The sequence below is a fragment of the Pristiophorus japonicus genome, chromosome 2 (assembly GCF_044704955.1).
Source record: "Pristiophorus japonicus isolate sPriJap1 chromosome 2, sPriJap1.hap1, whole genome shotgun sequence".
NCBI lineage: Eukaryota > Metazoa > Chordata > Chondrichthyes > Pristiophoridae > Pristiophorus > Pristiophorus japonicus.
The window spans coordinates 177,561,307-177,586,794 of record NC_091978.1 but is presented as its reverse complement, the minus strand read 5'-3'; the positions used below and the strand labels follow the sequence as shown (position 1 = coordinate 177,586,794).

Here is a 25,488-nt window from a genome sequence, read left to right as displayed (position 1 = left end):
CATTAAGGTGTGGCATTTAGTATGATGGCAACCTTCAGATCAGTTCTTGTGCAAAACACTGCTAGATATAGGAGGCAACTCCATTTCAAACTGTGTTTCCTTTTTTAACATTTTGTAGATTTCTTCATAAACTTCTTAAAAATGAACACAAAAGTACTTATTTAGAATTTTCTATTTTAGCTTTGGATTGTTTGTATTTTTCTCACTTAAAATATCCAGAACCTTTTTTGTATAAGAGCCATTTTGAATATTAACTGGGCAATAAATGAATATTTCAGCTATATGTTTGTGTAAGGAAGAAGTGAAAGGTACAAAAGAAATGAAATAGCTAATCAGGTAGGTCAATAAAAAAACATTTGGAAAGAAATCTTATCTGCTGTATTAGAAATAACCACTTGTGATGTGTCCAGGTGTTCGAGATGGACCTCTCCAAACAACTGCAGGCCTATGAGGTTGAGTACCATGTTCTTCAGGATGAGCTGATAGATTCTTCTCCCCCCATGAGTGAAAATGAACGATTAGAAAAATTGGAAAGAAACAACAATAGCTTACGTAAGCAAAACAGTGATCTACTGGAGGAACTTGAGGTATGAACCAAATTCTTTATAAACATGCAATTCTAATATTGTCAACTTGTGGCAGTCCAGTGGTATATTGAAGTCACACTTTAGGACTGCACTAGTAAGGAATACATTTATTGCCTATTTTCCTGTACATGTGAATTCCCAGTTTCAACTGTGCTATTTGGAAAAGATACAAGCTGGTGATGCAGTTATCTGCAGGGATAGTTTGAGAGATGGCACCTGGTTGCTATTGTATACATTCTGATGGATGGCTGAGGAGCAATTGGCAGAAGATTAACTTCTTACCTTCTCTGGGAATGCTGATTGATCCTAGGAATCAAAAGGCTGTGGAAACTTTCAAGACTGCGATCAAAAGGTTTTTGTTGGGTAAGGGTATCGTGGGATATGGAACAAAGGCAAATAAAGAGAGTTCAGGTATAGATAGCGATGTTCTGATTGATTGGCGACAGGCTCAAGGGGCTGAATGCCTACTCCTGTTTCTATATTCAAGCCCCGTGCCAGAGACTTGAGCACGTGATATTTTAAACTGAGGCCCCATCTTCCCTCTCCAGTGCCCGTAAGATATCGCACAACAACATTTTAAAGAAGAGCAGGGTTTTCCTGGTTACCTGATCAACATTTATCTTTCAATTAACATCACTCGTAGATTATCTGGTCATTTATCTTGTTGTTTGTGGGACCTTGCCGTGCGTAAATGAGTTGTCACGTTTTCCTAGATTATAGTGGTGACTATACTTCAAAAGTAATTCTTTGGCTGTAAAGCACTTTTGGACGTCTTGAAGTCCTGAAAGGTAATATATAAACGCAAGTCTTTATTTTCTTTATAAAGGTCGCTCATACAAAAATTGAGAGCCTGGAAGCAACTGTTAACACCTTGCTGTCCAATGAAGGGAAGTTAAAGCAAGCCATTCGTACGCTTGAGCTGGAAAGAGCAACACTCCTGACTACAGTAGAAGAATTTCAAAAGCAGGTTCCCAGCACTGAGCATGCTGATGACAGAACACTTTCTGAAGCACAAGAAAAGGATTTGAAAATCTGATGCACTTTATATAAAGGGAGAAAAAAAGAGAAAAGACATTTAAATTAATTCAACCAGTAGGATTCTCTTGTTCCATTACACCACCAAGCAAAATATCTTTATCTGGGTCTATTCAAAGGCACAATAGTAGCACTTTGTCCAGCAATGTAGTTATAGTATGGATCACTGGATCATCACCTACTGTCAAAGGCAGACCAACAGGAGATTCCTTTCTCTGAAAATTGTGTGGATTTATTTATATCTAATGGTTAAGCCCTGGTGTTTATATTGGCCAATTCTTAACCACTAGATTTGGATAGTGTTTGAAGTGTCCTCCATAATATCTTGTATACAGACACAGTTTAGAGTGAACCACATACTTGCAGTGTCATCTTAACATTTAAACCTTTATAACTGGAGGGTTATTTCCTAGGTGGTCACTCCATTTCAAAATTTCGGGTGGTATGCGATAAGGAAACTACTCTAAAGTTCCTTTTGCCATTCTGTTTTTTTTCATTCACTTCCTACAAGCAGTGTTGTTTCTATAGGCAATTAGTATTTCATTATTGCCTTTCTTAAGAAAGCATTTCTATACTTTGGTTTATATCCGATATGCTTAAGTTAAGCTGATAACCATTTAGACAAATAACAAAATCCATTGTCCTAACCTGTTCTGGCTCATTTACTGTAGACCTGACGCCAAAAGGAAAGTAAGAAGCTAGGAGAGATCTGATTTCCCCTATTATACAAATGCTACATTGCGAAAAAAATTAAAGCAGCTCAGAAGAGGGAGAGACAGGGTCTTCGAATTGTTGCTAATAGGGTACTTAAATGAACTTGTTTCTGGGGCCCTTATACAGCCAGTATAATAGTGTGTCCAGCAGTTCTACATCAGTATTAGTGTTTAATGATCACTTCAAATTGTTCATTTTCTTTATTGTACAGCTCTGCTTCCCCCATGAGTCTGGGATATAAATGTAGATGTGCATGTATGCAGTGACAGCTGGCATCTATATCTCCCATCATGTTACAGATGCTGGCTTTACTTTAAATATGTGTGTCACACAGACAAATATTAAATCCTGTTTTTTATCATTTTAAAGGATCTAGCCAAAAAGAATTGTTTTGATCACGTTGGTTTTTCATGTCTCACTTACGTCATTCCCAAATTGACATGGTATAGCATGAACACAAAAGACCAAAAGACATCATTCAAACAAAAAAGCTGTTGGCATTTATGCTCTTCCCACACACATCTGAAGCACCCCACAAAGCCAAATATATATCTCTATATGGTTCTGGGTAAAACAGTATTATAGGCAAATTATTGAAATACACATTTCTAGCTTACCAGTGAAGAGACCAAGGGATTGAATAAAAGTGAGATACATCTGTTTAGCTGATTTTTGTATTTCTAATAATTTAAAATCATTCAATGACCAATATTAATATCGACTTCAAAAAACTTCAAAGCACCTGCAAAGGACGTTACAAATTTTAATACAAAAATAAGAATATGGAAAAGTAAAATTGCAATTCAAATTAAGTGGTATTTTTACAATACCTGTACACTTGTGTGGTATTATGGAAAGTGGCTTATTATCTATGTTTTACCAGTGACAATATATCACCTTCATGTGAATAGAAAGTGGCTTGATAAATAGGGGAAAATGTTAACCACAATTTCATGGAAACTATAGTTGGTTTACTTTTGCTGTGCTTACAACAACTTGCATTTGTATTTACAGTCATGTGACAATCTAGTACTCAGACCAATGAAGCAAAAGTGATGTTTTTTTTTAATTGATGTGCCATTAACTCAGGCATTTCAGTTAATAGTGAAGTTCATAAGCATACTGATGTAGTTTAACGGTGCTTGGCAATTGAGTAAACACAGAGCATGGACCTTGGACAACCCAAGTGAATGTGAAAAGAGCGAAAATACACTAGCTAAAGGTTTGTTCAATGGACTCGGGAATCTGATTAATTAATGATGTAACCATCAGCTGATATCTTTTATGAATTGAAAACCATCATTTCAATACTTTAACCCTTACTTTCTATTTAAGCCAAGTTACTTGTATTTTTGGAGACACATGACAAAATACTTGGATAAGCAGCCCTTGAGAGGGATACATACTCACATTAAACAAAACTGGTTTGTACCAGTTTAAATACACTGAAATGGATCCATGCCTATTTGTCTTAACTTGTATTATGTTTTCATCCCTTACTAAAGAGCTCCAAAATTAAAGGCTAAAATGACAAGTCACTTTTTGTTGTCTATTGATCATTTCAAGACTCTTTTTGAACTGGTTATAGACCAGGTAAAAGGAGAATAGTTTGCAATCCAGCCAATAAAAGAGAATTGTTTTTAAATTGTATCAATTAAACTGGTACAGAACTCAGCTGCATAATTTATTTTTCCATTGAGAATGTAGCTGAGGAGGGGCTATGTAACCAATTGGAGAGATAACCCAGAGATAAGTATGATGCATTATTACTATCATCGTCTCAACCCGCTCCCTAAAAGCAAGGGGCAGTGTAGATTTTGGACAGCATTCCAATTTTATGATCGCAATGTATTTGAACACCAGTGTAATTTAATTGTGCTTTACATGTTCATGTGCCTTCTTCATATAATTCTGGTACCTCAGTTGTAGTATTACATAATAAGAGTGAACCAAACTATATGGTGCCAAGAAATGATGCACAATAAAATGATTTCCGCGAAGTTGTGAATTTTTTGTTATCCATTAACTAGGTTTCTTTGTTGATGGATCACAGGAGTTCATGTTGTGGCTTGGTCCGGTTTCTTTTTCACTAGCTATTTGCATAAACTAGTCAGGAGCTATTACAGTTTCGTGACTAACAACAATTAAATCACAAACAGTAGTGTGAGGTTTAAAATGAAGACGCCCACTGGCCTCTGTCTGAATGAAATTGGATTTGGGTCTGATTTGGATCGGTTGATAACAATTTTGACGTTCAGTGTCGAACGATGCAACTGTGAAATAAAAAATGGTTGGAATGTGCATCTCTCCCACTGCTGGGTCTGTAGTGCCATGTTTAACTTTAGTGTAGTTCAGTGTTGAGAATAGATCTTCATTTCTACACTGTTTCAGATTTAGCAGTGCAGAGTTTGACAATTATTTTGGAATGTTTACACTCCTGTCTCACGTTTGCCAACACTTGCTCCTTTTTATAAACAAATACTTTGGTATGTACGGAGTGTTTAAAAATGGAATATTGCTGCTGATTTTTAGTAGTAATTATTGTTACATTATGTCTGCAATTTGTGGCAAAGGCATCTCTGTGCTTAACTTCAGAAATTCAATGGGGTAGGGCAGGAAGGGAAAGTAAAGAATGCACCAAAGGGCATGTGCACAACCATAATGGAACACAGTTCCTGTTAAGTGTGAAATTTTAATCAATAAACTGATTTTAATCACTGTTAATTTTTTGTGTTTTTTTCATTTCATTGGTAAATCTTGGGTCATAAAATATAGGAAATAGGAGCAGGAGTAGGCCATATGGCCCTCGAACTTCCTGCTCCCTGATCTTCGACCTCAACTCCACAATCCTGCCTGATCCCCATAATCATTTGAGTTCTGAAAATACATGGTGGGGCACATCCCAGCACAAGTACTGGGATGTATCCACTGGGATCCTCTGCCGCTGATCCCAGCAGACTTTCTGGGCTCCAAGGAGAAGGAGGGGGGTCACTCATTTGCTGCCCAATGGATGGCACCTATGCTACTGGGGTTCATCTAGGCTACCCGCCATTGGAAAGATCTTGAAAAATCCAGTGGATGTTGCTGAGTTGGGTAGGTGTCGGAAGATCCCTTCCACATCAGGAAGAAGCTATAGCAGCTCCCCGTGGTCCTTTTTTGTAAGGGGGTTGTGCCTCTTCCTGCATCTGGGGTGGATGGAGGCTTAAAGAAATTTCAGCCACAAATAGATCCTCGCCTAATTTGCAGCCATTCTTCCTGTCAGAAGGCCCACAGATTTTCGGTGCATTGGTTTTTAATAAAGCTTTGATCATTCATGTCTATCTTTTTAGATTTTAGTAATAATCATCTTAAAACCTTGTTGTTTGAGTTATATCACTGGCAATCACACTATTTCCCTCCCTGTCTCTGTAATCTCCTTCAACCTCACAACTCCTCGAGATATCTGCACTCCTCCAATTCTGCCCACTTGAGCATCCCTGATTATAATTGCTCAACTATTGGTGGCCGTGTCTTCAGCTGTCTTGGCCCTAAGCTTTGGAACTCCCTCCCTGTACCTCTCCGCCTTTCTACCTCTCGTTCCTCCTTCAAGACACTCCTTAAAACTTACTTCTTTGACCAAGCTTTTGGTCATCTGCCGTAATTTCTTCTTATCTGGCTCGGTTTCATATTTATTTTTTGTCTTACAACACTCCTGTGATGTGCTTTGGGACGTTTTATTATGTTAAAGGTGCTATATAAATACAAGTTGTATTCAATTAAATTCCTTACTTGCTAAATAGGCAATTCATACTATTTAAGAATATAAGAAATAGGAGCAGGACTCGGCCCTATGGCCCTTCAAGCCTGCTCCACCGTTCAATAAGATAATGGCTAATCATCAGCCTCAACTCCACTTTCCCGCCCAATCTTTATATCCCTCGATTCCCCTAGACCCCAAAAATCTTATCTATCTCAGCATTGAATATATTCAGATCCCAGCATCCACAGCCCTCTAGGTAGAGAATTCCAAAGATTCACATCCCTCTGAGTGAAGAAATTCCTCTCATCTTTGTCTTAAATGGCTTACCCCTTATCCTGAGACTGTGCCCGCTAGTTCTAGACACTTCAGCCAGGGGAAACAACCTGTCAGCATCTACCATGTTAATCCTCTTCAGAATCTTGTATGTTTCAATGAGATCACCTCTCATTCATCTAAACTCCAGAGAGTATAGGCCCATTCTACATAATCTCTTATCATAAGACAGCCCTCTCATCCCAGGAATCAATCGAGTGAACCTCCGTTGTACCATCTCCACGGCAAGTATACCTTCCTTAGATAAGGAGACCAAAACTGTGCACAGTACTCCAGGTGTGGTCTCATCAAGGCCCTGTACAATTGTAGCAAGATTTCATTACTCTTATACTCCAACCCTCTTGTAATAAAAGACAACATGTCATTTGCCTTCCTTATTGCTTGCTGTACCTGCATGCTAGCTTTCTGTGTTTCTTGCACAAAGACACCCAAATCTCTCTGAAGACCAACATTTAAAAGTTTCCTCACCATTTAAAAAATATTCCGTTTTTCTATTCTTCCTACCAAAATAAATAACCTCGCATTTCCCTACATTACATTCCGTCTGCCACCTTATTGCCCACTCACTGTCTATCTATGGCGCTTTGCAGATGCTTTGTGTTCTCACAGCTTACAGTCCCAATTAGCTTTGTATTATCAGCAAACTTGGATACATTGCACTTGGTCATCTAGGTCATTAATATAGATTGTAAATAGCTGAGGCCTCAGCACTGATCCTTGCAGTACCCCACTAAAACCTGAAAGACCCGTTTATTTCTACTCTGTTTTCTGTCCATTAACCAATCCTCTATCCATGCTAATACATTACCCTCAATCGTTTAATGAGTTGGTCACACCGCAGGTAAAGGTTACACAGGCAGATAGGGAATGGGTGACCAACACAAGAGCAGTGGAAGGAAGGTAGTGCAGGGGTTCCCTGCGATCATCTCCCTCCAAAACAGATACACCGTTTTGGGTACTGTTGGGGGAGATGACTCATCAGGGAAAGGCAGCAGCAGCCAAGTTTGTGGCACCATGGGTGGCTCTGCTGCACAGGAGGGCAGGAAAAAGAGTGGGAGAGCTATAGTGGTAGGGGATTCTATTGTAAGGGGAATAGATAGATGTTTCTGCAGCTGCAAACGAGACTCCAGGATGGTATGTTGCCTCCCTGGAGCAAGAGTCAAGGATGTCTCGGAGTGGCTGCAGGGCATTCTGGAGCAGGAGGGTGAACAGCCAGTTGTCGTGGTGCATATAGGTACCAACGATATAGGTAAAAAAAAAACGGGATGAGGTTCTACAAGCTGAATTTAGGGAACTGGGAGTTAAATTAAAAAATAGTAATCAAAGGTAATAATCTCAGGATTGTTACCAGTGCCACGTGCTAGTCAGAGTAGAAATAGGATAGTTGAGATGAATACGTGGCTTGAGGAATGGTGCAAGAGGGAGGGATTCAAATTCCTGGGACATTGGAATCAGTTCTGGGGAGGTGAGACCAGTACAAACCGGATGGTCTGCACCTGGGCAGGACCGGAACCAATGTCCTTGGGGGAGTGTTGCTAGTGCTGTTGGGGAGGGTTTAAACTAATATGGCAGGGGGATGGGAATCATTGCAGGGAGACAGAGGGAAGTAAAATAGGGGTAGAAGCAAAAGGTAGAAAGCAGATAAGGAAAACTGGAGGGCAGAGAAATCAAAGGCAAAAATCAAAAAGGGCCACATTACATAATTCTAAAAGCACAAAGAGTGTTTAAAAAAAAAACAAGCCTGAAGGCTCTGTGTCTCAATGCGAGGAGCATTCATAATAAGATGGATGAATTAACTGCGCAAATAGCTGTTAATGGATATGATGTAATTGGGGTTATGGAGACATGGCTCCAGGGTGACCAAGGCTGGGAACTCAACATCCAGGGGTATTCAATATTCAGGAAGGATAGGCAGAAAGGAAAAGGAGGTGGGGTAGCGTTGCTGGTTAAAGAGGAGATTAACGCAATAGTAAGGAAGGACATTAGCTTGGATGATGTGGAATCTGTATGGGTAGAGCTGTGGAACACCAAAGAGCAGAAAACGCTAGTGGGAGTTGTGTACAGAGCACCAAACAGTAATAGTGAGGTTGGGGATGGCATCAAACAGGAAATTAAGGATGCGTGCGATAAAGGTACAGCAGTTATCATGGGTGATTTTAATCTGCATATAGATTGGGCTAACCAAACTGAAAGCAATCCGGTAGAGGAGGATTTTCTGGAGTGTATAAGGGATGGTTTTCAAGACCAATATGTCGAGGAACCAATTAGAGAGCTGGCCATCCTAGACTGGATGTTGTGTAACGAGAGACGATTAATTAGCAATCTTGTTGTGCGAGGCCCCTTGGGCAAGAGTGACCGTAAAATGGCCGAATTCTTCATTAAGATGGAGAGTGACACAGTTAATTCAGAGACTAGGGTCCTGAACTTTAAGAAAGGTAACTTCGATGGTATGAGACGTGAATTGGCTAGGATAGACTGGCGAATGATACTTAAAGGGTTGATGGTGGATAGGCAATGGCAGACATTTAAAGATCACATGGATGAACTTTAACAACTATACATCCCTGTCTGGTGTAAAAATAAAAGGGGGAAGGTGGCTCAACTGTGGCTAACAAGGGAAATTAGGGATAATGTTAAATCCAAGGAAGAGGCATATAAATTGGCCAGAATAAGCAGCAAATCTGAGACTGGGAGAAATTTAGAATTCAGCAGAGGAGGACAAAGGGTTTAATTAGGAGGGGGGAAATAGAGTATGAGAGTAAGCTTGCTGGGAACATAAAAACTGACTGCATAAGCTTCTATAGATATGTGAAGAGAAAAGATTAGTGAAGACAAATGTAGATCTCTTGCAGTCAGAATCAGGTGAATTTAAAATGGAGAACAAAGAAATGGCAGACCAATCGAACAACTACTTTGGTTCTGTCTTCACTAAGGAAGACACAAATAACCTTCCAGAAATACTAGGGGACCGAGTGTCAAGGGAGAAAGAGGAACTGAAGGAAATCCTTATTAGTCAGGAAATTGTTTTAGGGAAATTGATGGGACTGAAGACCGATAAATCCCCAGAGCCTGATAGTCTGCATCCCAGAGCACTTAAGGAAGTGGCCCTAGAAATAGTGGATGCATTGGTGGTCATTTTCCAACATTCTATCGACTCTGGATCAGTCCCTATGGATTGGAGGGTAGCTAATGTAACCCCACTTTTTCAAAAAGGAGGGAGAGAGAAAACAAGGAATTATAGACCGGTTAGCCTGACATTGGTAGTGGGGAAAATGTTGGAATCAATTATTAAAGATGTAATAGCAGCGCATTTGGAAAGCAGTGACAGGATTGGTCCAAGTCAGCATGGATTTATGAAAGGGAAATCATGCTTGACAAATCTTCTAGAATTCTTTGAGGATGTAACTGGTAGAGTGGACAAGGGAGAACCAGTGGATGTGGTGTATTTGGACTTTCAAAAGGCTTTTGACAAGGTCCCTCATGTGGTTAGTGTGCAAATGGTATTGGGGGTAATGTATTGACGTGGATAGAGAACTGGTTGGCAGACAGGAAGCAAAGAGTAGGAATAAACGCCTCCTTTTCAGAATGGCAGGCAGTGACTAGTGCGGTATCACAAGGTTCAGTGCTGGGACCCCAGCTATTTACAATATACATTAATGATTTAGACAAAGGAATTGAATGTAATATCTCCAAGTTTGCAGATGACCCTAAGCTGGGTGGTGGTGTGAGCTGTGAGGAGGATGCTAAACGGCTGCAGGTTGACTTGGACAGGTTAGGTGAGTGGGTAAATGCATGGCAGATGCAGTATAATGTAGATAAATGTGAGCTTGTCCACTTTGGTGGCAAAAACAGGAAGGCTGAATGGTGACAGATTAGGAAAAGGGGAGGTGCAACGAGACCTGGGTGTCATGATACATCAGTCATTGAAAGTTGGCATGCAGGTACAGCAGGCGGTGAAGAAGGCAAATGGCATGTTGGCCTTCATAGCTTGAGGATTTGAGTATAGGAGCAGGGAGCACTTACTGCAGTTGTACAGAGCCTTGGTGAGGCCACACCTTGAATATTGTGTACAGTTTTGGTCTCCTAAACCGAGGAAGGACATTCTTGCTATTGAGGGAGTGCAGCGAAGATTCACCAGACTGATTCCCGAGATGGTAGGACTGACATATGAAGAAAGACTGGATCGACTCGGCTTATATTCACTGGAATTTAGAAGAATGAGAAGGGATCTCATAGAAACATATAAAATTCTGACGGGATTGGACAGGTTAGATGCAGGAAGAATGTTCTCGATGTTGGAGACGTCCAGAATCAGGGGTCACAGTCTAAGGGTAAGGGGTAAGTCCTTTAGCACCGAGATGAGGAGAAACTTCTTCACTCAGAGAATTGTGAACCTGTGTAATTCTCTACCACAGAAAGTTGGTGAGGCCAGTTCGTTAGATATATTCAAAAGGGAGTTAGATGTGGCCCTTTCGACTAAAGGGATCAAGGGGTATGAAGAGAAAGCAGGAATGGGGTACTAAAGTTGCAAAAATGATCAGCCATGATCATATTGAATGGTGGTGCAGGCTCGAAGGGCCGAATGGCCTACTCCTGCACCTATTTTCTATGTTTCTATCCCATGAGCCTTTATCATGTGTAATAACCTTTTATGTGGCACCTTATCGAATGCCTTTTGTAAGTCCAAATACACTGCATCCACTGGTTCCCCTTTATCTACCCTGCTAGTTACATCCTCAAAAAGCTCGAATAAATTTATCAAACATGATTTCCCTTTCATAAAACCATGTTGACTCTGCCTAACCATGTTATAATTATCTATGTGCCTTAATACCACTTCCTTAACAATGGATTCCAGCATTTTTCTGACAACTGATGTCAGGCTAACTGGTCTGTAGTTCCCTATTTTCTCTCTCCCTCCTTTCTTCAATAGCGGTGTTACATTTGCTACCTTCCAATCCACTGGGACTGTTCCAGAATCAAGGGAATTTGAAAGATCAAAACCAATGCATCAACTACCTCTGCAGCCACCTCTTTTAGAACCTGAGGATGCAGTCTGTCAGATCTAGGGGATTTGTCAGTTTTTAGTCCCATTAGTTGCTCCAGTACTTTTTCTCTTTATATTAATTATATTAAGTTGCTCGCCCTCAGTCGACCCTTGGTTCCCCACCATTTTAGGTATGTTTTTTGCATCTTCTACTGCGAAGACAGATGCAAAATATTAGCATTTCTGCCATTTCCTTATTCATAAGAACATAAGAAATAGGAGCAGGAGTAGGCCATTTTGCCCCTCGAGCCTGCTCTACCATTCAGTAAGATTATGGCTGATCTGATCATGGACTCAGCTCCACTTCCCTGCCCGCTCTCCATAACCCTTTACTCCACTATTGCTCAAAAATCTGTCTATCTCCGCCTTAAATATATTCAATGACCCAGCCTCCACAGCTCTCTGGGGCAGAGAATTCCATAGATTTACAACCCTCAAGAAATTTCTCCTCATCTCAGTTTTAAATGGGCAGACCCTTATTCTGAGACTATGTCCCCTAGTTTTAGTTTCCCCTATGAGTGGAAATATCCTCTCTGCATCCACCTTGTCGAGCACCCTCATTATCTTATATTTTTCAGTAAGATCACTTCTCATTCTTCTGAACTCCAATGTGTATAGGCCCAACCTATCTTCACAAGTCAACCACCTCATCTCCAGAATCAACCTCGTGAACGTTCTCTGAACAGCCTCCAATGCAAGTATATCCTTCCTTAAATCCGGAGACCAAAATTGTGTGCAGTACTCAAGGTGTGACCTCGCCAATACCCTATACAGTTGTAGCAGGACTTCTCTGCTTTTATACTCCATCCCCCTTGCAATAAAGGCCAACATTCCATTTGCCTTCTTTGCTGTACCTGCACATTAATTTTTGTGTTTCATGCATAAGGACCCTCAGGTCCCTCTGTACTGGAGCACTTTGCAATTTTTCTCCATTTAAATTATAATTTGCTTTTCTATTATTTCTGCCAAAGTGGATAACCTCACATTTCCCACATTATATTCCATCTGCTAATTTTTTGTCCACTCACTTAGCCTGTCTATATCCCTTTCCAGATTATTTATGTCCTCGTCACAATTTGCTTTCCCACCCATCTTTGTATCATCAGCAAACTTGGTTACATTACACTCCCCATAATAATTTCTCATGCCTCAGTCTCTAAGGGATCAATGTTTACTTTTGCAACTCTTCCCTTTTACATACTTGTAGAAGCTCTTGCAATCTGTTTTATATATTTCTTTCTAGTTTTCTCTGTCTATTTTTTCATCTTTTCATCAATTTTTTGGTCATCCTTTGGTAGTTTCTGAAACGTTCCCAATCCTCAGGCTGTTGAGAATTATGAAATATTTATTTAAATGCTAGCCACTGCTTATCTATTGCCATATCTTTTAATTTCATCGAACAGTTATTGAAAGAGCTGCTTTGAAGGTTAATGGACTGTTTAACTGAATTCTATTTTTCATAGAATAAATAGAGGCCATAATGAGCAATAATTGAACGTCTTCCATGTCATCTGTTAGAACCTGTGAAAGTTCAACTTTTTCTCACATCCAAAGTTATTCCACCTAATTTATTTACTTTTAGTTACATTTCCGGGCTCCCATCAAATGCACAATTTGCATTCCACAACAGCTTACTTGGCTACGTGTTTTGTTTTAAAAGTTCCCTTAAAATTTAGGAATATCTTAGCTCTGGTGCTAGAAAACTGCAATCACAATGAATCATACTCCTGATGCTACCAGAACGTCCAGGGTCATAGCAGGATTAAGCTATTTAAATAATTCTGGTAGGTACCTGTGCAGTATGGGCAAATCCTGGGAATTTTCTTGAGGGGGGTTTGTGAAAGAAGAAGATGTGATGCTTGGATGTCATATGGGTGAGCAGACAGCAAGCCTGGTGGAAGTACAACAGTCCTTCGGGCAGTTGCTGTAAATTGGCCTGGAGCTGCCACAGATGCTGGTAATGGACTCCTCCAACTGTTATCTGCAACACATTCTGATGGACTATTTCCAGTGCCTGCAGATAAGTTTGCTGCACGGTAAGCATCTTTCTTTTAAAGTAGGATCCATAAGATTTGCATCCAATGCCACGTGCTAATCAGAGTAGAGGGAGGAGGATAGTTAGAATAAATTTGTGACTTGAGCAGTGATGCAAGAGGGAGGGATTCAAATTCCTGGGACATTGAAACCAGTTCTGGGAGAAGTGGGACCTGTACAAAAGGGATGGTCTGCACTTGGGCAGGACTGGAACTGATGTCCTGGGGGTAACATTTGCTAATGCAGTTCGGGAGTGTTTAAACTAATATGGCAGGGGGATGGGAACCTATGCAGCGAGACAGGGTGAAGTAATATGAGTCAGAAACAGATGGTAGAAAGGTAAAAAGCAATAGTGGAAGGCCGAGTAAACAAAGGCAAGAAACAAAAAGGGCCACACTACATCATAATTCTAAAAGGACAAAGGGTGTTTAAAAAAGCAAGCCTGAAGGCTTTGTGTCTTAATGCAACGAGTATCCATAATAAGGTGGATGAATTAACTGTGCAAATAGATGTTAACAGATATGATGTGATTGGGATTACAGAGACGTGGCTCCAGGATGATCAGGGCTGGGAACTCAACATCCAAGGCTATTCAACATTCAGGAAGGATAGGATAAAAGGAAAAGGAGGTGGGGTAGTATTGCTGGTTAAAGAGGAGATTAATGCAATAGTTAGGAAGGACATTAGCTTGGATGATGTGGAATCTATATGGATAGAGCTGCAGAACACCAAAGGGCAAAAAACGTTAGTGGGAGTTGTGTACAGATCTCCAAACATGTTGGGGAGGGCATCAAACAGGAAATTAGGGGTGCATGCAATAAAGGTGCAGCAGTTATCATGGGTGACTTTATTATACATATAGATTGGGCTAACCAAACTGGAAGCAATACGGTGGAGGAAGATTTCCTGGAGTGCATAAGGGATGGTTTTCTAGACCAATATGTCGAGGAACCAACTAGGGGGGAGGCCATCTTAGACTGGGTGTTGTGTAATGAGAGACGATTAATTAGCAATCTCGTTGTGCGAGGCCCCTTGGGGAAGAGTGACCATAATATGGTGGAATTCTACATTAGGATGGAGAATGAAACAGTTAATTCAGAGACCATGGTCCAGAACTTAAAGAAGGGTAACTTTGAAGGTATGAGGCGTGAATTGGCTCGGATAAATTGGCGAATGATACTTAAGGGGTTGACAGTGGATGGGTAATGGCAGACATTTGGAGACCGCATGGATGAACTACAACAATTGTACATCCCTGTCTGGCGTAAAAATAAAAAAGGGAAGGTGGCTCAACCGTGGCTATCAAGGGAAATCAGGGATAGTATTAAAGCCAAGGAAGTGGCATACAAATTGGCCAGAAATAGCAGCGAACCCGGGGACTGGGAGAAATTTAGAACTCAGCAGAAGAGGACAAAGGGTTTGATTAGGGCAGGGAAAATAGAGTACGCGAGGAAGCTTGCAGGGAACATTAAGACGGACTGCAAAAGCTTCTATAGATATGTAAAGAGAAAAAGGTTAGTAAAGACAAATATAGGTCCCCTGCAGTCAGAATCAGGGGAAGTCATAACGGGGAACAAAGAAATGGTAGACCAATTGAACAAGTACTTTGGTTCGGTATTCACTAAGGAGGACACAAACAACCTTCCGGATATAAAAGGGGTCAGAGGGTCTGGTGGGAGGGAGGAACTGAGGGAAATCCTTATTAGTCGGGAAATTGTGTTGGGGAAATTGATGGGATTGAAGGCCGATAAAACCCCAGGCCTGATGGTCTGCATCCCAGAGTACTTAAGAAGGTGGCCTTGGAAATAGCGGATGCATTGACAGTCATTTTCCAACATTCCATAGACTCTGGATCAGTTCTTATGGAGTGGAGGGTAGCCAATGTAACCCCACTTTTTAAAAAAGGAGGGAGAGAGAAAACGGAATTATAGACCGGTCAACCTGACATCGGTAGTGGGTAAAATGATGGAATCAATTATTAAGGATGTCATAGCAGTGCATTTGGAAAGATGTGACATGATAGGTCCAAGTCAGCATGGATTTGTGAAAGGGAAATCATGCTTGACAAATCTTCTGGAATTTTTTGAGAATGTTTCCAGTAGAGTGGACAAGGGAGAACCAGTTGATATGGTATATTTGGACTTACAGAAGGCTTTCAACAAGGTCCCACACAAGAGATTAATGTGCAAAGTTAAAGCACATGGGATTGGGGGTAGTGTGCTGATGTGGATTGAAAACTGGTTGGCAGACAGGAAGCAAAGAGTAGGAGTAAATGGGTACTTTTCAGAATGGCAGGTAGTGACTAGTGGGGTACCACAAAGTTCTGTGCTGTGTGGCCCTAGCTGTTTACATTGTACATTAATGATTTAGACGGGGGGATTAAATGTAGTATCTCCAAATTTGCAGATGACACTAAGTTGGGTGGCAGTGTGAGCTGCGAGGAGTATGCTATGAGGCTGCAGAGTGACTTGGATAGGTTAGGTGAGTGAGCAAATGCATGACAGATGAAGTATAATGTGGATAAATGTGAGGTTATCCACTTTGGTGGTAAAAACAGAGAGGCAGACTATTATCTGAATGGTGACAGATTAGGAAAAGGGGAGGTGCAACGAGACCTGGGTGTCATGGTACATCAGTCATTGAAGGTTGGCATGCAGGTACAGCAGGTGGTTAAGAAAGCAAATGGCATGTTGGCCTTCATAGCGAGGGGATTTGAGTACAGGGGCAGGGAGGTGTTACTACAGTTATACAGGGCCTTGGTGAGGCCACACCTGGAGTTTTTGTCTCCTAACTTGAGGAAGGACATTTTTGCTATTGAGGGAGTGCAGCGAAGGTTCACCAGACTGATTCCCGGGATGGCGGGACTGAAATTTCAAGAAAGACTGGATCACCTGGACTTGTATTCACTGGAGTTCAGAAGAATGAGAGGGGATCTCATCGAAACTTTTAAAATTCTGACGGGTTTAGACAGGTTAGATGCAGGAAGAATGTTCCCAATGTTGGGGATGTCCAGAACCAGGGGTCACAGTCTAAGGATAAGGGGTAAGCCATTTAGGACCGAGATGAGGAGAAACTCCTTCACCCAGAGAGTGGTGAACCTGTGGAATTCTCTGCCACAGAAAGTTGTTGAGGCCAATTCACTAAATATATTCAAAAAGGAGTTAGATGTAGTCCTTACTACTCGGGGATCAAGGGGTATGGCGAGAAAGCAGGAATGGGGTACTGAAGTTACATGTTCAGCCATGAACTCATTGAATGGCGGTGCAGGCTCAAAGGGCCGAATGGCCTACTCCTGCACCTATTTTCTATGTTTCTATCCTGAGACACTTCAGCTAAGGGCTGTGTCTCCTCGCCTTTCTTATCTTTCAGTGCCTTCTTCCTCACTTTCCATCCACAGCTGCTTCTGCTCACTCATGCTCTGTGCATCAGCCAAGTGCATTCTCCATGGGCTCATTCTCCAATGTCCTTCCAGGCTGCTGCTATGACAGGGCAAGGGTGATTGACCGTGTGTGCAAGCAGGGCTGGAAGCAGATATACTTGCTTCATAATCTTCCTACTTTGCTTCTTGTTGCTATTGGGAAAAAATAGGTTTGAATTGGTTGCTGAGAAGCAGATTGTATATGTGCCTTCCCTGTAAAATGAGTGAGACGGGGGATTTGTTATTTCGTTTTCTTACTTTTATGTGTGGTCCAATAGCATAAGAAAGAAGAAAAGCAGAATGTCATAATGAACGCATAGCTGGCACCTGCAACTTCCCTGTCACCGTCCCCTTTCTGTCTGCCTCCTGAGGGAACTCTAATGATTACTCTTCATAAAGGTGAGAGCACGGAGCTTGTGGGTGCACCACCTGTGGCCAATCTATCATGTTCTGGGCTGTATCTTCCTTTAAGAAGAGGAGTGAGAATGCCCTCTGGTTGTCATGAGATGCAGTCTAACCCAGATGTCGGCACTGGCAGGCAGACCATAAGGGCAGATGATAGTATATAATTCCTTGTTTCATACACCTATGAGATATTTAGTAGGATTCATATATGTGTGGCTGGAAGTGGAGGGGCACTTGTAGATAAAGGCTGGAGCTATTGAGGGCCTTGTAGTACCTCCTGGATATCAATGGTAAATGACGGATGTTTAATACAGTACATTGTTGTAATGTGTGGCTAGCTCCTCTTACCCTGCCTGATCTGCTAAGGTCATTAAATGTATTACAGCACTGAGTTGTTGTATGTGCGCAGTCATAGAGGTGGCACTTACCTCTTTCCACAGTGCCAGGACACTTCATTTGGGCAGTCTTCTAATCTCCATTCCAAACCTAATTTGGATCAGCACTACTTCCATTGATACCTTCAAAATCCTGGGGGTCCAATATCCTACAGGAGGCTTGAGATGTTACATAACAATTTTCATTTTCCTTCTCAAAATCATTACTGATGTCTGGCCCTTTAAGATGCTGCATTCTATTGCAACATGGCATTTCCCACCTCGACTACCTCCTCCCCCACCTTATCTCCTCCCACGTACCCAGCTGTACCCTAATAGTGAGCCTCCAATCAGAGATGGTAATACAGCAGGGAGCCCAGCTAGGAGATTTAAAACAAGTTGATTGTGGAGATTTCCCTGGGGTCAGTGTGGTGTCAGTTGGATGGGGCGGGGGTGGGGGGTTCAATGTCCTGCAGGCTTGAGTCCTATCCTGCTACACTTGTGACAGCAATCCCATTGGAGAGGAACATTTAGGGTAAAATCTCTATTTGGTGCTTTTGAATTTTGTTTTTGGAGAGTCCACTTTACTGCCACTGAACAATAAAATGAATGGGGGTGAAATTGGTCTACACCAGTAGAGAGCAAAACAAGCTCAGCAAATCAGCAGCTATTGAATTTAATGAAAGAGAAAAGGGGGCACAGTGTAAAACGAGCTGCTGATTCGCCCATTTCAGAGAATTAATATAATTTTACAGCACAGAAACAGGCCATTCAGCCCAACCGGTCTATGCCGGTGTTTATGTTCCATATGCTCCTCCTCCCAGCTTACTTCATCTCACCCTATCAACATATCCTATTCCTTTCGTGTTACTGGTGTGGACCAAATTGACCCCCAACACCTCCAAGGTGTGGAAAGCTGATCAACTTTTGCAGCTGCTTTTATCTATTTGAAAAAAAAAACATTGATAGAAGCAGACTTTTGGGGAACTTCCCCAAAATGGGGGATTTCCTCTGTAATTTTGCAAAGCCTTTTTTAACTGCATTCTACTAGTTTAAATCATTAAGAACAGATCTAGTGGCTTCTTGGGGATTCCCTTAAAATGATGAGTGGTTGCTTTTTAAGACAGTCACACAGATGTGAAATCTGTGCTTTCCCGTGTGTCCCAGTAGCGATCAGTTGCTTGATTGAAGTTCCGTCTCCTTCCCTAAACTAGATCCCTCGGTGTCGGATCCATTATACATGCAAGAAAAGCTTTCCGTTTTCCCTTTTGATCTCCTAAAATCACCTGGGATTCATTGAATAATTGCACACTGTTTTTCCACTCCAATTAATTCATTGTTTCTTGAGTCATAGGTGGCATGATGTTGGGGCATGCAACATTGCGTTAGATGTGTACAGTGGAATGTTTATTTCTGCACAACCATTTTTTTAAAAACCGGGAATAGTTGAGTTTGAACCAAAAAAAGTCACATTTTTAAATATTTTTAAACACAGCTCAGTTCCAACTTCCTCAGGTGTTTATTGATAGTTGGTGTTTTTAGGTTTTAGGCTAGACTTAAAATGGGCTCAGTATTTTTTTTTAAATGTGAGAATCCACAAGTTTTTACCTTAACCGAAGGGGCCGCCATTATGTGACGCAATAATTTGGTTAAAGTGCAAGTAATCCCAACATGAAGCCATTCTTCACTTGTTACATTCTGCATACTGAGGTTATCTAACTAGTCATACGTTGAAAAAAAGTCTTAAAAATCTGCAGTTTTGGAAAGAAATCAGGCCAAAACTATGGGACTCTCATTCAGCATAATATAAGTCTATAAAAACAGAAAATGCTAGAAATACTCAGCAGGTCAGGCAGCATCTGTGGAGAGAGAAACAGAGTTGATGTTTCAGGTCGATGACCATACATCAGAAGTGGAAAAAGTTTAGAGATGTAACAGATTTTAAGCAAGTGCAGTGAAAGTGGGGAGAGGAGGAAAGAACAAAAGGGAAGGTCTGTGATGGGATGGAAGGCAGGAGAAATTAAATGGCAGGAGTGATTAAATGACAAAGGGGTATGATTATACAAAGCAAAAGCTTTTATATAAGGATATGCCGTGCAACCAAACTCAGTGTACTTCTACTGACATTAGCAGTAGTTCTATAATAAACTCTGAGAAAAACTTTCTTAACGATACTACACATTTGTGAATTTTCATACCATAATGTTGATTTTCTTCTTCGATAGATTTTAGATTCTGCATTGTTTATAACCAATCATTACTGACCGCCATGCACATTGCTCCAATGCCTGCTCCTCAACCTCATGGAAACCACGTTCAAAATAAATTGTGGTGTCATCTCCCATTGTCCTTGTCAGAATAGAAGAAAATCAATAGGATGAGAAATTATAAGACAGTCAAAAATGAGATTGTGGGCATATTCCTCATTTCAAAGTTTTTTTTCTTTAAAGTAAATCATACACGGAGATTGACTTTGTAACTTCTCTCATTCGGCAAAACATTTCCAAATTAGTTGAGGTACCAAACTGACACAAGGACTATACCATCACTATGCAGCACTGCGGCACTATGTGGAAGGAAGGGATAAAGTCAAGTTAGTGAGGATTAATCTGTTGTACTTGACTCCAATATAACATATCTCTTCCATACTACTAATAAATTGCTGCATGTGCCACGTGACTGGTTGAGGAGGGTATTCTATGAAGAGGCTGAAGCATAACACTTACCATGAACAGCACAGGGCTTCTAGGAAATTCAAGAAGGACCAGATGAGAGCTTTAGTAAGTGTGTGATGTGCATTTTGATGAAACTCTGAATGGAGGTAGGCTTGCTGCTGTGGAAGAGTAGAAGGACTTGGGGTACAGGTTAACAGAATGTTAATGGCACACCTCAAGTTGATGAGACTGTAAAAAATAAACTAATGGAATTCTGATTTTTATCTCGAGGTATAAAATATAAAGTCAAGAGGTAATGGTGAGCCTATATAAAACCTTAAGACCTCAGTTAGAGTAGTGTTTGCAGTACTGCGCTCCACACTATAGGAAGAATATTGTTTTTTTTGAGAGGGTACAACGCAGTTTCACTAGGATGCTGCCAGGTATGAGGAAATAAAAATCTGAAGAAAAATTTTAAAAATGAGGTTGGTTTGTAGTTAAAACAATGCAGTTTATGGGGTAGGGGGGGAGTGGAAACATTACAGGAACACCCTGAAAGCCTCCCTGAAAAAGTGCAACATCCCCATTGACACCTGGGAGTCCCTGGTCAAAGACCGCCCTAAGTGGAGGAAATGCATCGGGGAGGGCGCCGAGCAGCTCGAGTCTCATCGCCGAGAGCATGCAGATACCAAGCGCAGGCAGCAGAAAGAGCATGTGGCAAACCAGTCCCACCCACCCCTTCCCTCAACGACTATCTGTCCCACCTGTGACAGGGACTGTGGCTCTCATATTGGACTGTTCAGTCACCTAAGGACTCATTTTTAAGAGTGGAAGCAAGTCTTCCTCGATTCCAAGGGACTGCCTATGAATAAATGAATGAATGAATTATGGGGAAATATGATCGAAATGTTTAAGATTATGAAAAGATGGGACAAGGTAGATAGAAGCAATGGGCCCAAGTTTCCACACGATAAAAAACGGGCGCCCCTCCGAGCTGGGCGCCCGTTTTTCGCGCCTAAAACGGCAAGCAATTAGGAAAGCAAATGGTTGTTACAAAGGGATTAGAGTTTAAGGGGCCGAAATTGCCCCTTCCCTACGGAATGGAATGGCCACCGATTCTTCATGGAATGGCTGCCATTTTGAAAATTGGCCTCTTGTGGTATCCCGGCAGTGACCCCCGCCCCACCGATCTGTCCTAAGTGCGTCATCAGAGTGCGCACCGCCGATGTTCCACCACCCCCCCCCAAACGCAAAATTTCACCAAGAAAATGTTGTTGCCGCCGCTCGGTACTACCAACAACTTTTTCTTTCGGTGCACTGTGCTTACAGTGTGTTCAAAATGGCAGTGTGGCCACCATTCAAGGGGAGGGCGCACTGCCACAGCTGCCATCTTTACTTTTTTTTGTTGGCCGATGGCCAGTTCGGCCTGACAATTATGCCCCCTGGGTTCGGCCGGGCAGCCAACAGGTAGCCTGGCACCCCCTCTTGGCTGCCAGGCAGCTGGCTCAGCCAAAACCCTCCCTGGTGGCCCAATAAAAGAATCACAGAGCTCCCAGTGAAGGGGAGAGTGGTGGTGACACGCCAGCGTGATGATGTCATCAGCTCTACGCAGATGACTGACAGTGGCATACACTCTGCCCGCCTCCCACTTCCGCCCCTCCAGACTTCCGCTTTCTGCCACACTTGTGCCCCCATTATGACTGACTTCTGGGCCGCTCGGAAAAAAAAGACAAAGAGCGGAATTTCGCATAAGAGGCCACCACATCCACTGCGGTGGTGAAAACAATTCCAACAGGGTAAGTGCACTGCATTTCCGGCGGGGGGCAATTTCAGCCCCCAAAGTGGAAAGAAGTCTTTCTACAATTATACAGGGCATTGCTGAAGCAACACCAGTTGTGGTCTCGTTACCTAAGGAAAGACTTAGTGGGAGTGCAATGAAGGTTCACTAGCCCGGTTCCTGGGCTGAGGGGATTGCCCTATGAGGAGAGATTGAGTAGACTAGGACTATATTCCTTTATTATTTAAAATAATAAGAGGTGATCTAATTGAAACATATAAAATTCTTAAGGGGCTTGACAGGGTTAATGCTATGAAAATGTTTCCTTTGGCTGGGGAATCTAGAACTTGGGGTCACCGTCTCAGAATAAGGGGTTGGAATTAGGATTGAGATAAGGAAAAATTTCTTCACTCAGAAGTTTGGGAATCTTTGGAATACTCCACCCCAGAGAGCTGTGGATGCTCAGTCATTGAGTATATTCAAGTCAGAGGTGGGTAATTTTTGGGGGAACTAAGGGAATTAGGAGATATGGGGATAATGCAAGAAGGTGGAGTTGATGTCGAAGATCAGCCATGATCTTGTTGAATGGCAGAGCAGACTTAAAATGCCAAATGGCCCACTCCTGCTCCTGTTTCTTATGTTCTTATGTACCATGACACTTTGTTTACAAGGTCAGTGAGAGATTTCAATGGGGGCAATACTAGTTCGCCAGCGTGTCATGCTGGTTGCTATTGGCAGGCGGCGTCAATCTGGAAGAAGGGTTCTTGGCCATGTTGGCCCACGGATTCGAAGAGGTCACAGATATGTGGGGAGGAGGCCTTACCCCCCATGGGTTTACAGGGAACATCGCTCATACCTCCACATCTCAGAGGCGCAGTGCATTAGAAGGCTGCACTTCAGAAAAGAAGTGCTTACAGAGATATGCCAGCTCCTACAGGCAGACCTACAGCCTACCAGCACCAACAGGTGCTGCCCGTCGATATGAAGGTGACAGTGGCGATGGCCTTCTATGCCTCTGGCTCCTTCCAGGCAGCAGCAGGGGACATATGCAGCATGTCTCAGCGCGCTGCACATTGCTGCATTTGCCAGGTAACAAGGACACTGTACGCACGCAGAATGGACTTCATAAGTTCCCAATTGTCATGTTTGTAACCCTCACATAACTGTAACCTTTATGTAACAACACTGTACACTGTATACACTGGAGAAATGCATACCCTGACCACAGGGGGTGAACTTGTGGGAGACACTCCTCACCTGGTCATCCAGGTATATAAAGGGAGGTCCCACGCAGGGTCATCACTTCTTGGTCCTGTGAATAAAGGTACAGGTCACAGAGTGACCTTGTCTCCAGTATGTGCCTCGTGTTGATTTGCTGTAGTGTGTAAGGACACAACATTTGGCGACGAGAAACAGGAATCAACAACTTTAGAGAATGGCCACCGGTAGCACAGAGGAACGGTACTGTGTTGGTGAGGACTGGGACGATTTCGTTGAGAGGCTCCAGCAGAGCTTTGTCATGAAGGACTGGCTGGGAGCGGCAGCGGCTGACAAGTGGAGGGCGCACCAACTGACCAGCTGTGGACCTAAGACATACGCGCTGATGAAAGCCCTGCTCGCACCCGAGAAGCCGGTGGACAAGACCTTCGAGGAACTCAGCAAACTGATCGGTGAGCACCTCAAACCGGCGAGTAGTATACACATGGCCCGACACCGATTCTATACGCACTGATGTCAGGAAGGGCAGAGCATACCGGACTTCGTTGCGGACCTTTGGCGCTTGGCCAGCCTCTGTAAGTTCACAGACGCCTGCAGGGGGGAGATGTTATGGGATTTCTTCATTGAGGGCATTGGTCATGCTGGGATTTTTAGGAAGCTAATTGAGATCAAGGACTTGACCTTGGAAGCAGCGGCATTGATGGCTCAAACCTTCATGGCCGGTGAGGAGAAAACCAAGATTATATACACGCACAGGGAGTTAACATGGTAAACTCGACTCAGAACCAGGCAGGCAAGGGCAATTCGACACCAACCAGGCAGTAACAGACTCTAGGGTGGGTCCTCAACAGAGACAATGGCAGGTTGAATGGACATTTACACCATCACAAGGGACAAACCTTCTTGAAAAATGAAAAATAAATACAAAATATAAGACAATTTATACAACATTTAAAATCTTACTATAAATTAAGATGCAGGCATTTTTGGATAACTGCCCATGGGTTTAAAACCCACAAACAGAGTGCTCAAGAGTAATCAAAGAGACAATCCGAGAGGAATACCTGGTAACAGCTCTTTTGTTCACAACAATCTCAGCTCATGCTGGAGGTGCGGGGGCAAACATGCTGCGAAGACCTGCCGGTTTCAACAATTCATCTGCAGAAATTGTAATTTGAGTGGACATTTAGCCAGGATGTGCAGGAAGCCCGAAGCGAGGCTGGTTTACGAAGTGGATGAACCACATGAGGGGTCTGCAAGGCAGGGGTATGCCTGAGACACAGCAATGGATGCTGAAGTTCAGCGGGTTCAGGTGGCAAACATCCACAACTCATACACAAGAACGCCACCCTATGATGATGAGAGTACTGTTAAACGGCATCCCAGTACGCATGGAGCTGGACACAGAAGCCAGCCAGTCACTCATGAGTGTCCAACAATTCGAGAGTCTGTGGCCTCTCAGAGCTAGCAGACCCAAACTTGAAAGCATTGACACGCAATTACAGACGTATACCAAAGAGATCGTCCCAGTGCTAGGCAGTGCAATGTTGGTGGTCACACATAATGGATCTCAGAACCGGCTGCCACTCTGGATTGTCCCGGGAAATGGTCCCGCGCTTTTGGGGAGGAGCTGGCTAGCCGAGTTGAACTGGACATGGGGGGATGTGCACGCCATTTCTTCTGTGGAACGAAGTTCATGCTCACAGGTCCTACAAAAGTTCGAGTCATTATTTCAACCTGGCGTCGGGACTTTCAAAGGCATCAAAGTAGTGATCCGCATCACCCCGGACGCCACACCAGTGCACCACAAAGCCAGAGCTGTGCCGTATGTGATGCGGGAGAAAATTGAGAGTGAGTTGGACAGGTTGTTAAGAGAGGGCATAATTTTGCCCGTTGAATTCAGCGACTGGGCAAGCCCCATCGTCCCTGTTCTAAAAACGGATGGCTCGGTCAGTATCTGTGGCGACTACAAGGCCACCATCAACCCGAGTATCCCTTCAGGACCAATACCCGCTTCCGAGAGCGGAGGATCTTTTTTACACACTGGCAGGCGGCAAGCTGTTCACCAAGTTGGATCTCACTTCGGCCTACATGACCCAGGAACTGGCCAAAGAATCCAAGCTACTGACCACCATCACCACGCACAAGCGGCT

The 25,488-nt window shown here is 42.6% G+C and overlaps 1 protein-coding gene across 4 annotated transcripts in view; it reads left to right on the top strand.

The window, feature by feature from the left end:
- Positions 1–5,060, top strand: part of LOC139242811 (TBC1 domain family member 1-like) — a 428,759-nt gene extending 423,699 nt beyond the window's left edge. For all 4 annotated transcript variants that reach the window (XM_070870508.1, XM_070870511.1, XM_070870517.1 and 1 more), the window contains 2 exons: positions 411–587; positions 1,414–5,060. In XM_070870508.1, the coding sequence (XP_070726609.1) occupies positions 411–587; positions 1,414–1,623 (387 nt within the window). In that variant the 3' untranslated portion in view covers positions 1,624–5,060. The remainder of the gene's footprint in view (positions 1–410; positions 588–1,413) is intronic.
- Positions 5,061–25,488: the final 20,428 nt, after the last annotated feature.